The sequence below is a fragment of the Rhincodon typus genome, chromosome 16, assembly GCF_021869965.1.
Source record: "Rhincodon typus isolate 14 chromosome 16, sRhiTyp1.1, whole genome shotgun sequence".
Taxonomy (NCBI): domain Eukaryota; kingdom Metazoa; phylum Chordata; class Chondrichthyes; order Orectolobiformes; family Rhincodontidae; genus Rhincodon; species Rhincodon typus.
Window position 1 is genome coordinate 61,811,328 of NC_063347.1, and position 13,068 is coordinate 61,824,395.

The 13,068-nt window shown below is 43.7% G+C and overlaps 1 protein-coding gene across 1 annotated transcript in view; it reads left to right on the top strand.

The window, feature by feature from the left end:
- The window catches only part of LOC109924116 (FYVE, RhoGEF and PH domain-containing protein 5-like), a 77,650-nt gene that overhangs the window by 14,102 nt on the left and 50,480 nt on the right, over nucleotides 1-13,068 (top strand). Inside the window, exon 6 of the mRNA XM_048606714.1 lies at nucleotides 8,262-8,349. Within this exon, the coding sequence (XP_048462671.1) occupies nucleotides 8,262-8,349 (88 nt within the window). The remainder of the gene's footprint in view (nucleotides 1-8,261; nucleotides 8,350-13,068) is intronic.

Genomic DNA, 13,068 nt, shown 5'->3' on the forward strand with positions numbered 1-13,068 from the left:
AGATAGGTCAGTCCAGAAGTGGGGAATGTTGTCTTGGTGAAGAATGGGGATAAATGAGCAATGTTGTTTGGATGGGCATTAGGGGTTTAATGAGGAGTGTTGGCTGGCTTGGGAATGCAGGTAAATGAGGAGTGTTGGTTTGATGGTTCATGGGGGTGAATGAGGGGTGTTGGCTGAGTGCAGGATGGGGGTGAATGAGGGGTGTTGGCTGAGTGCAGAATGGGGTGAATGAGGGGTGTTGGCTGAGTGCAGAATGAGGTGTGTTGGCTGAGTGCAGAATGGGGGTGAATGAGGGGTGTTGGCATGGAAGGGAAGAGTTTAAATGAGTGTTGGCTGGTTATGAAAGGGGTAACTGAGGAATAAAGAAAACAAAAAGAACTGCAGATGCTGTAAATCAGAAACAAGAACAGAAATTGCTGGAAAAACTCAACAGGGTCATGCAGAATCTGTGGAGAGAAAGCAGAGGTATCGTTTCAGGTCCAGTGGCCCTTGTTCGCAATAATTGCCTGGTAAATTAATGATGATATATGAGGAATACTGTTTGGATGCAGATTACAGGTAAATGAGGAGTGTTGGCTGATTGGAGAATGAGGGTAAATGATAGCAATTAGGGTAGATGTAGAGCATTGGCCAGTTGGTTATGGGGTAAATTAATGTTGGCTGAGTGAGAAAAGTGGATAAATGAGGAGCGTTGGTTGGCGGGAAATGTGGGTAAAAGGGAAGTGCAGGTGGGATGGGGAATTGGGGTAAATTATGAGTGCTGGCTGGATAGAGAATGGAGGTAAATGAGGGATTTTTGGCTGGATGAGGAATAGAGCTAAATGAGGGATTTTTGGCTGGATGGTGAATGGAGGTAAATGAGGGATTTTGGCTGGATGATGAATGGAGGTAAATGAGGAATTTTGGCTGGATGGGAAATGGAAGTAAATGAGGGATTTTGGCTGGATGGGAAACGGAGGTAAATGAGGGATTTTGGCTGGATGGGGAATTGAGGTAAATGATGGATTTTGGCTGGATGGGGAATTGAGGTAAATGAGGGATTCTGGCCAGATGGGAAATGGAGGTAAATGAGGGATTTTGGCTGGATGGGGAATGGAGGTAAATGAGGAATGTTGGCTGGATGCCTGTTGGCCAGTGGGGTGTGGGGTAAACGAATGTTGGCTGAGTGAGGAAAGTGGATAATTGAGGAGTGTTGGCTGGTGGGAAAGGGGGGTAAAAGAGGGGTGTTGGTTGGATGGGGAATTGGGGTAAATTAGGAGTGTTGACTGGATTGGGAATGGAGTTATATCAATATTGGCTGAATGGGGCATAGGGGTAAATGATGGTGAATGTGGGTAAAAAGGGAGTATTGGCTAGATGGGTAATGGGGGTAAAAGAGTATTGGCTGGATAGGGAATGGGGTAAATGTGGAGTGTTGTCTGGATGGGGAAAGGGATAAGGGGAGCTTTTGTTTGGGGAATGGTGGTAAATGAGTGTTGTTTAGATGGCGATTAGGGTTATGTGAGGAGTGTTGACTGGGTAGAGAATGGGTTTAAACTGGTTGATGGGGGTAAATGACTATTGACTGGGTTTGGATAGAGGATAAATGATGAGAGTTGGCCGTGTGGGTGAATGGGGTAAATGAATCAAAAGTGGGAATTGTTGGAGAAACTCAGTAAGTTTGCCAGCATCTGTGGAGAGAAAGCAAGAGTTACCATTTCTTCAGACCCTTCTTTAAGAACTCTGGAGTAAAAGAGGAGTGCTGGCTGGATGGGGAATGTGGTTGAAAGAGGAATGTTTGTTAGCTGGGTTCCAAATGGGGGTAAATGATGAGTGTTGGCTGGATTGGGATTGGGGTAAATGGATAAGGAATGTGGACGAGTGAAATACCTTGGCTGGTCGGGAGATGGGGGTAAATGAGGAGTATTGGCACGGAGGGTAAGAGTAAATTAGTGTTGGCCAGTTATGAAAGGGGGTAACTGAGGAGTTTTGGCTGGTGGGAAAGTGGGTAAATGAGGTGTATTACCTGGGTAGGTAATGGGATAAATGAGGATTGTTGTCAGGATGGGAAAGTGGATAAATGAGGTGCATTGGGGGAGTAGGAAAGTTGACCTAATATGTTGACCTACCTTCTCCTCTGATGCTGCCTGACCTACTGCGTTCCTCTAGCTCCACCCTGTAGTGACACTGAGTCCAGCATCTGCAGTTGTTGCTGTCTGTAAATGAGGTGTGTTAGCTGGATTGGTAATGAGGGTGAAATAAGAGTGTTGGCTAGATGGGGGATGGTCATAAATGAAGAGTGTTGGCTGGGTGGAGAATGGGGTAAAGTAAGGAATGTTGGTTGAATGGGGGTTAAAAAGGGAGTGTTGAGTAGATGGGTAGTCGGGGTAATTGTGTATTGGCATAATGGGGGTTAGGGGTAAATAAATGTTGGCTGGGTGGGGAGAGAGCAGAAATGAGGAGTATTGGCTAGGAGAAGAACGGGTGCATTTGTGTGAAGAAAAATTTGTCCAGAGTTTGGTGAGAATGTGCAATCTGCTCCTACAGGTAGTGGTTAAAGTGAATCTTATTGTCACTTTTAAGGGGTAGCCAGACAAGAATAGGAGGGAGAACAGAATGGAGGATTGCGCTGACTGAGTCAGGGGTGGGAGGATGGGAACAGGCTCAGAAGGGAGCACAGAGACCTGTTTGGCCACATGGTCTTTCTCAGTATTGTATGTCTGACGTAATTCGATGTCAGTCTTATTTAGACCTTAAGCAAGTTATCATCACAGACATTGAACAGTGATGATTCCAGAACTGAACACTGTGGGACACTGTACCTACTTCTGAAACATTGCTCTGAAAGTCGTTCTCCTGCCTGATGTATTAATGCAGTTTACTCTCCTTCCCTTTCACCCTGTTCATCTCCTGGAGTCATTTTCTATGTGTTACTTTGTCCATGACTTTCCTGATATGCATGTACACCACATCCACTCCATTTCCCATCTACAATGCTGTTACTTCCTTAAGGAATTCCATCAAGTTTGCCAGGTTTTCTGTTTTAAAACCTCTTTTGGCAGTTTCTAATTCCTTTCTCTTTCTCTTGATGCACAGTCATATTGTCCTTAATCAAAGACGTGAAAATTGTCCCTCCTGCAGATATGAGTCATTGGTCTGGGATCTTCTGGGATTAACTCAGTCCCAGAATGTCAGAGCAATGTAGAACAGAAAGAGTAGTTTGTGAACATTATGTTTGTACCAGCTCTTTGGAAAAGCTTGCAAAGTATTTCCTTTTTTGAGTGTTTATCCAATTGCCTTGTGAACATTTCTGTCTTTTTCGATAGTGCATTTGAGACCAGCCAGTTCACTAACAACCTGCCAGTGGAAACACATACTCATTTGCTTGCTCAAAGCCTGTCATAATTCTGCATTAAAATCTCTCCCCAGAACCATCTCTACTCCAAAAATTGCAGCTCGTACAAAAATTGGTCAGGTACTCGACTGGAGGAAGTTATCAATGGACTGATCAGCTGGGCAGTAAACTGTCAAATGTAATTCAACCTGGAGAAGTGTGAGGTGATGCACTTTCAGGAAGTTCGATAAGAGAATCCACAATAAATACTGAGAAGTGTAGAGGGACAGAGGGACTTTTGGTCCCTGAAGGTACCAGGACAGGTAGAAAATTTGTTTAAGGTAGCAGGCGGAATCTCCTCCTTTATTGGCCATGAATTAGAGTATAAGAGCAGGGAGGTTTTGCTGGAACTATGAAACTGCAGAGCCCTGGCCACTACATTACAGGAAGAATGTGGTTGCACTAAGTGAGGCTACAGGGTAGATTTGCCAAGACGTAGCCATGACTGGAGAATTGTTGCCACGAGAAAAAACATGGATAGGCTGCGATTTATTTCCTTGCTACAGAGGAATTGAATAAAGTTGTGTCAAATTATGTATCACATCATACTTTATTAAATTTCATCTGCCACACATCTGACCAAGTCAGCTAAGGGAAACAGTTGCTTTCTATTCACCCTGTCCAAGCTGCTCCTAATCTTATACACTTGTATCAGTCCCCCCCACCAACCTGCTCCAAAGATAATAACCTGAGATCACCCAGTATCTCTTCGTAGCTGAAATTTTATATCTAAGGCAACATCCTGGTGAATCTCCTCTGTACCCCATCCATTGTGAACACATTCTTCCTTTAGTGTGGGGACCAGAACTGCACACAGTACACCAGCTATGGTGTAACCAAAGTTCTGTACTGCTCCAACATGACTTCCCTGCTCTTAAAGCCATAGCTGAAAAAGGAAAGTGTCCTGTATGCCTTCTTAATTATCCTATTGATCTCTCCTGTCACCTTCAGCAATCTGTGGACTGGCACCCCAAGATCCCTCTGTTACTCTGAGCTTCCCAGTGTCCTGCTATTCATTAAGCACTCCCTAGTCTTGTTCCTTCTTAAAGTGCGTCACCTCACATTTATTACTGACCTGTCCAACTGACCAATCTGTTTATATCCTCCTGAAACCTGACACCTCCCTTCATTGTCAGTCACCCATTGTCATCCTCACACCTACTTATCGCCCCTCCCACATTCTCTGTAAAATAAGGGACCCAGCACAGATCCCTGTGGTACACCATTGCACACTGAACTCCAGTCACACAAACAGTCCTCTCCACTATCCACCCTCTCCTATCACTCAGCTAATTTTGCCAAGTTACCCTAGATCCCATGAGCTTTTACCTTCCTCACTAGTTTTCCTTGTCACATGGGACCTTGTTGAAGGCCTTGCTGGAATCCATATAAACTACATTATCTGCCCTACCCTCATCCAAATACTCGGTCATCTCTTTGAAAAGTTTCACTAGATTTTGTAGGCATCAGTGCTGGGGCCTCAATCTATATCGGTGACTCAGATGAAGGGGCCAAATGTTTGATTGCTGTGGATCAGCCATAATCATTTTGAATTTTAGATAAGACCCCAGAATATTGGAAGTTCATCTCCTTTGCAAATCAGAACCCAATCTTGCTGTCAGACATCTCAAGGCTTAAGTCATGGCCGGGAGGGGAGATGGAGTCAGTGATCAGGGTGCAAGGTTGTGAGTGGGATTGAAGCTTTGGGCTTTCTAATCATTAATTGGGGGAGTTTTCTGTTTTTCCATCTGTTCATCTTATTCATCTGGATGGTTGGCCTTACAGTGTAATCCTTTTTCTTTCTCTTCAGTTTAACTAACCTCAGCACTTTGGTGCATTTGTCTGCATTGTCAACTGTTAGTTGATTCCAAGTTGTGAATGGTTAATTATCTAAAGTTTTCTTTGCATTCTGCAACTTTCTGCCTCTCAGCATGTTTGGGATTAAGCTCCTACCAGATTCAGTGATCTGCATAATAAAAATAAAATCCTGCAGACGCTGGGAATCTGAAATAAAAACAGTGAGTTCTGGAACTACCCAGCAGGTCTGGCAGCATCTGAGTAGAATAATAGAGCTAACAGTTAGATTCAAATATGATTTCTTCAGGACTGAAGTGGGGAAAGAAGTGTGGTAGGTTGAATGTTGTTGAATTAACGTACTGCTGTGTCCAAACACAAGCATGTAAGATAAGATAAAGTCTGACACACAGCAAAAAAAAAACAGAGGACAGCATTTGTAGTCTGAAGTCATTGACCAGCATGTCGAGTCCAGAGACTGTAACATGTTTAATTGAACGTTGAGGTGCTGTTCCTTCAGCTTGCACTTGGCTTCACTGGAGCAATGCAGCAGATCAAGGACAGAGATGTCACTGTCAGGGCAAGGTGGAGAATTAGAATGGTCTCTCAAATGTAGAAGAGATCACATTGTGAGGCTTGAATATAGTAAGCTAGATTAAACGAAGCACACATAAATCATTGCTTCACAGACCTGGAGCCTGGGGCAGTGAGGAGAGAGGGGAAAAGGACAAACATTAATCATTCTTTATGGAAAGGTGTCATGGAAGGAGGAATGAGGTCCTGGGGGGTGATAGAGAAGTGGACCAAGGTGTGGTGGGTGAGGGTGGGGGGTGGTGGAATGAGCCCTGGTTAACGCTGATGGGAAGGGGAAGATGTGTTTGTTGTGGCAGCATGTTGGATTTGCTGGTGGGAACAGGGTTGCATGATTCTTTCCCTGTAGAGATTGGTAAGGTAGAAGGGAAATTCTGTTTTGGCTCTGAGAGAGGAGAAGAGATGGTCATTGTGTTTCTCCAGATCCGTGGGGTCTGTATTGATTGTGTTTTTTTTATTGTTTCTCTGGGTCTGTCTTTTAGTTGGTCTGTATTTGTGTCTGAGTGCTTTTAGCAAGTCTTTTTTTCCCCCTTTGTTCTGTCATGGGATGTGGGTATCACTGGCAAGACCAGCATTTGATACCCAACCTGGGCACCAAATCCTGAGCTAAATGACATGCCCAACCATTTTAAGAGGAAAATTAAGATTCAGTGGGTCTGGAGTCACATGTAGGCCAGAACAGGTAAGGACAACGGATTATCTTCCTTAAAGGGCATTAGTGAACCAGATGGGGTTTTTATTTACAACAATGAATATTTCATGGCACTATTATGGAGATTACTTCCAATTCCAGATTTATTCACTGAATTTGAATTCCACGGCTGCTATGGTGGGACTTGAACCCACGTGACCAGGCACCAGCCCAGAGTCCTAATTATTGCTTGGGTCATATTGCCACTATGCTGCAATATGCTCCTGTGTTTCAGTGTTTCTTTATTTCTGTTAGTGTTTCTATGGTGCTGTTTGTGTTGCTGTTTCTGTTTGTCTGTGTTTGCGTTTCTGTTGGTCTGTGTTGGCGTTAGTGTTTCTGTGGGTCTGTGTTAGAGTTGGCACTTCTGTGGGTTTCTTTTTGTATCAGTGTTTCTGGAGATCTGTGTTTGTTTTCGGTGTTCTATGAGTCTGTGTTGGTGCTAGCATTTCTGTGGGATTATGTTGGAGTTGCTGTTTATGTGAGTCTGCTTTAGTGTTACTCTGGCTGTGTGTGTTTCTGAGGGTCTGTGTTTGAGTTAGTGTATCTGTAGGTCTGTATTTGTGTTAGCGTTTATGTGGGTCTCTGTTGGTGTTTGTTTCTGCTGGTCTGTGTTTGTGTTACTGTTTCTGTGGGTCTGTGTTTGTGTTACTGTTTCTGTGGGTCTGCGTTTGTGTTACTGTTTCTGTGGGTCTGTGTTTGAGGTAGTGTTTCTGTGTGTTAACATTGTGTTGGCGTTTCAGTGGGTCTGTGTGTTGCTGTTTCTGTGGGTCTGTGTTTGCGTTAGGGTTTCTGTGAGTCTGTGTTTGTGTTAGTGTTTCTGTGGGTATGTATCTGTGTTAGTGTTTCTGTGAATCTTTGGTGTTAGAATTTCTGGGGGGTTTTGTTGGTGTTAGTGTTTCTGTGGGTCTGTGTTTGCGTTAGTATTTCTGTGGGTCTGTGTTTGCGTTAGTATTTCTGTGGGCCTGTGTTTGCGTTAGTGTTTAAATGGGTCTGTATTTGTGTTGCGGTTTCTGTGGGTCTGTGTTGGTGCTACTGTTTCTGTGGGTCTGTGTTTGCGTTAGTGTTTCTGTGGGTCTGTGTTTGCGTTAGTGTTTCTGTGGGCCTGTGTTTGCATTAGTGTTTAAATGGGTCTATATTCGTGTTGCGGTTTCCGTGGGTCTGTGTTGGTGCTACTGTTTCTGTGGGTCTGTGTTTGTGTTGTTATTTCTGTGGGTCTGTGTTTGTGTTGCTGTTTCTGTGGGTCTGTGCTTGTGTTGCTATTTCTGTGTGTCTGTGTTTGTTTTGCGGTTTCTGTGGGTTTGTTTTTGTGTGGCTGAGTCCCGCATGTAAAAAGAAGTGATCCGCATTCTGGTTTCGGTTCATGTCACTATCTGTGGATAAACACTGGAACAGAGTCACTGCTAGGCTTCTCTCCTGCAACAGCCTTTTTAAGGCCTCACGATCTGAGTCCAGTTACTCTCCCCCAGTCAGTGTATGTTTCAGGTCGCCTGGATTTCTCTTCCTTCAATTAACCCATTTTCTGCATTGCCATCTTTAACAGCGGCTGCTGCTTTCATTATTTTCCAGCTGATATCTGGTTTCTCTTCACACGTGCACACTCTATGCACCAGCTAGAGGTGGCGTTTGCAGTATTCACAGCCTTCTGTGGATCTGTGTTTCTGTTTCTGTTCTTTCTAAGAGTGATTGTTTGGAATCCCACGTTGACAATTTTTGTTTCGTGGTCTCTCTGTGTCAATCCTGTGAAATTAATTGTTGGATTTATTTTGGAGTGATGATTTTAATTGATCTCTCTTCCCGTGTCATGGTTCCTAGGTCCAACCTGATTCTAACAGGCTGACTGTAAAGCAGTGTCTTTACATGCTGCTACTGCGAGTCCCTCAATATCACCTTTACCTGACAGGTGAGTACACTATTAACAGAATCGCACCTGCTTTCTACACCTCCCATTCTCCCTCATTTTGCAATGGGACTGGAACACCCTGTTCTGAACCATGAAATGAATGGGAACTGAAGAACACAAAGTCATTGTGAGCTTGAGCAGAATACAGTCCTGTCAAGGCAGCTGTTACAGGGTGACAGTGCTCTTACGGGGTGCTCTTGCCCATGTGACTCTCACAGATGCCGCAGATGAATAGGTGATGCGCAACTTCATAAATTATTTTGATCTCCAGCAAATGGAAGATCTTCGTTCACTGTGAAAATAATTGATATGAGGATGATAACAGTTTATATTCCTAGCGTGTTGCATGAAATCTCTTTAGATTGTGGAGGGACTAACATCCTCTAAGGCTCGATATTTCCTTATTCTTTTCAAATCCAATATTCTTGAGTAGATTTGTAGCTTGGGTTGTGGATCCTGCGGTTGGCTCGCTCACCGAGCTGGTTCGTTAGTTCACAGACATTTCATTGCCCTGCTGGGTAACATCATCAATGCAGCCTGCGATGAGGCGCTGTTGTGTTTTCCTGCCTGTTATTTAAACTCTGGGCTCTGTTGGCATTGATTACCTCATTTCCAGTTTTACTTTGCACTGGTTTGTATATACGGTCTAATTCTATTGTTTATTGATGGCCTTATAAATACCATGGAGAGGGTGCAGAGGATATTTATCAGGATGTCGCCTGGTCTGGAAAGTTTCGTTTATGAAGAGAGGTTCGACACACTGGGGTTGTTTTCCTTAGAGCAGAGGAAATTGAGAGGGAGCATGATTGAGATGTATAAAATTATGGCGGATACAGATAGGGTAGACAGGAAGAAACTTTTCCCCTTGGCAGAGGGATCAGTAATCAGGGGCACAGGTTGAAGGGATGCTCAGGAAGTTTAGGGGGGATGTGAGAAAAATTGTTTTGCCTAGAGTGTGGTAGGAACTCACTGCCTGTGGTAGAGGCAGAAATCCTCATAACATCAAAGAAGTATTTAGATGTTCACTTATGATGCCAAGACATACCAAGTCATAGGCCACGTGCTGGAGAATGGGATTAGAATGGTTGGTCGTGTTTGACCAACATGGACGAGCTGGGCTGAATGGCCTTTTTGTGTCCTGTAGATCTCTATAACACCTTGACTCATTTTGTACCTAATATATATCATTGATTTGAATGCAGGGACCAAATATAATATTTACAAGCCTGCAGGTGATTAAAGCTAAGCAGGATTGGGTGTTGTAAGGAAGTTGTAAGGCAGTTTTGAGAGAGCTTGGACAGGCTTCGTGAATGAGCAAGGACATGGAAAGATGGAATATAATGTGGAAAAACTTGAGGCTATCCACTTTGGTAGGAGGCACAGACACGTGGAATATTTCTTAAATGGGAGAGGTTGGAAAGTGTAGATGTGCAGAAGTAACCCAGATGTCCTTGTGGACAGGTCTTTGCAGGCTAACATGCAGGTGCAGCAAGCTATTAGGAAGGGTAATGGAATGTTGACCTTTATTGAAAGAGGGCTTGAGTACAGGAGTAGTGAAGTCTTGATGACGGGAGATTGGTCAAACTGGGCCTAGAACTGCGACAGTTTTGAACAATGGGAGGTGGCCTCATTGAAACCATCGCAAGGATGCAAGTCAGATTTGTTTGAGGGGGTGCAATTTAAAAATGAGGGGAATGCCAATTAGCATCAAAATGAGAAGCATTCCCATGACTCAAAGGTTTGTGAATCCATGGGATTTTCTCCCAGGATGGCTGACGAAGGTCAGTATTTGAGTATATTTAAAGAAGAGGTTAGTAGATTGCTGATGCCAATGGCATAAAATGAAGGGTATGCATGTTAGTTTGATCTTAGAGAAGGATAATAGGTCAGCACAACATCATGGGCTGAAGGGCCTGTATTGTACCGTACTATTCTATGTTCTATACAAAAGGGTTAGTTTGAGTAAAAGTGCTCAATCAGCCGTGATCATATTTACGTCAGGTAGAAAAAGGGATGAGGTCCTGAAAGTAGAACTTAGGGAGCTAGGAAGTAGATTAAAGAACAGGATCCAAAAGGTGGTAATCTCTGAATTATGTCTGAGATCACATGCGAGTGAGTATTGGAGTAAGAGGTTAAACCAGATGAATGTGTGGCTCAAGAAATGGTACAGGAGGGAGAGTGTTAGATTTCTGCAACATTGGGACCATATTTGAGGTCTGTGGGACCTGTACAAGGGGGCAGGTCGTACCAGAATTGGAATGGGGCCAGCACCCTTGCGGGCAGGTTCGCTAGTGCTGTTGGGGAGGATTTAAACTAACTTAGCAGGAGGCTGGGATCCTGAGAGAATGTTCAACATTAGGAGACACGGCCAGTGAGCCAGGGTGGCACAAGGGAGTTTATCAAGGATGGACACAGCAGGCCAGGCAGCATCAGAGGAGTAGGAAAGTTGACGCTTTGGGTTGGGACCTTTCTGAAAAATGTCAGCTTTCCTTCCTCTGCTCCTGGCCTGTTGTGTTCCTCCAGCTCCATACTATGTTATCTCTGACTCCAGCATCTGCAATTCTTACTATCACTTATCAAGGATAGACAGTGTTTATTTTAATGCTAGGAGCCTGACGAATGAGGGGCAGATGGGTTGACAGCAGAAATGAAAACATGGGACTTGGTTGAGAGAGGGGCAGGATTGACAGCTAAATATTTCAGGATATACACGGTTTTCAGGCAAGGGTATAAAAAAGGAGGTGGTGTCACAGTTTTGATCAGGGAATCTGTAGCAGCAGGAAAAAGGGATGACAGCTCAGATGGCACCTCAGATGAAGCTATATGGGTAGATACTAAAAACCAAAAAAGTTGCAATCACTTTGCTGGGAGTGTACCATAGGACCCCTAACAGTCTGAGAGAAAAAGGAGAACAGATTCAGGGAAGTGTAAAAGTGATGTGAATAATGGGGGATTTCAACTTCCCCCACATTAACTGGGGTAGTCATTGTGTGAAAGGTTCAGAGGGAGCAGATTCTTAAAATGCATCCATCTTTTGGGCCAGTATGTACATAAGAACAAAGCAACAGGAGTAGGCCATTCATCCCCTCAAGGTTGTTTTGCCATTCAATGAGATCGTGGCTGATCTGTGGCCTAACTCCATATATTTGCCTTTTTTGTGTACCTCTAGTACCTTTCAAGTTAGAATGTCTTACAAGAGAGTGGGCAGTCCTGGGCTTAGTGGTAATGTAGCTGGGCAAACCATTGTGGTATCAGTGGGAGAGCATTTAACAGACAGCGATCATCACTCTCTTAGATTCAAGATCGTTAGGGACAATGACAAAGATGAGCCTGAAACTGGGAGAAGGCTGATTTTAATAAATTCAGATATGATTTGATCAAAATGGACTGGGTGCAGATACATTCAGGTAAATCTGTACGACAGCAGTGGGATGCATTAAAGAAGGAAATATGGAGAGTACAGGGCCAACATGTTCCAAGAAAGAAAAAGGGTGGGACATTCAAATCCTGTGAATCCTGTATATCAAGAGATATGCAGGATTGGATTAAGGGAAAAAGGGAGGCTTATTGCAGATGGCCAGGGCTCAAAACAGCAGAAGCCCAAGTGGAAAATAGAATATGCAAGAAGGAACTTATAGAGGAGATTAGGAAAGCTAAAAGACGGCAAGAAAGAGGGGCCATGATTGAGATGTATAAAACTATTAAAGGCATAAATAGAGTTGACGGGAGAAATGATGGAGGGATCAATGACCGGGGGCATAGATTTATGGAAAGAGGTAGAAGGTTTAGAGGGGATGTGAGGAAAAGCTGTACCTCGCTGCCTGTAAGGGTGGTAGGGACAGAAACCCTCATCACATTGAAGAAGTATTTAGATGTACACGTGATGCTAAGACTTACAAAGCTATAGACCATGTGCTGGAGAATGGGGTTAGAATAGTTAAGTGGTGGTTTTTTTAACCAGCATGGACATAATGTACTGAAGGGCCTTTTTCTGTGCTGTAGATCTCCATGATTCTCAATGGTGGAGCAGGCTTGATGGGCTGAATAGTTTACTCCTATTTCTATGCATCTGTTAGACCATATCCCCATGAAACATAGGAGCACAAGTAGGCCATTCAGCCCATCGAGTCTGCTCTGCCATTCAATGATATCATGGCTGATCTGGTAATCCTTAACTCCACTTTCCTGATTTATCCCTGTAACTCTTGATTCTTTCGCTGATTAAAAATCCATCTATCTCATCTTTGAATATATTGAACAATCCAGCCTTGATGGACCCCTGTGGTAAGGATTTCTACAAATTCACTACACTCTGAAAGAAAATAATCCCTCTCATCTCTGTCCTATCTGGGTGACCCCTTACTCTGATATTACAGACTCTAACACAAGGACAAACAACCTCTCAGCATCTACCTTGTTAAGCTCCCTAAGAATCTTATCTGTTTTAATAATATCTCATCTCATTCTTCTAAACTCCAACGAGCACAAACTCAACCCACTCATCCCTTTCTTGTGAGAAAACCCTCCAGATTTGGTATCAGCCAAGTGAATGCCTCCGATGCCAGGATATCATTCCTTAGATCAGGGGACCAGAACTGTTCACAGTATTCCACCTGTGGTCTGACTAGTGGCTGATGGAGTTTTAACAAGACCTCCCTACTCTTATGCCTTGCTTCGGTTGTGGGTAAAGTGTTGGAAAGGATTATAAGAGATAGGATT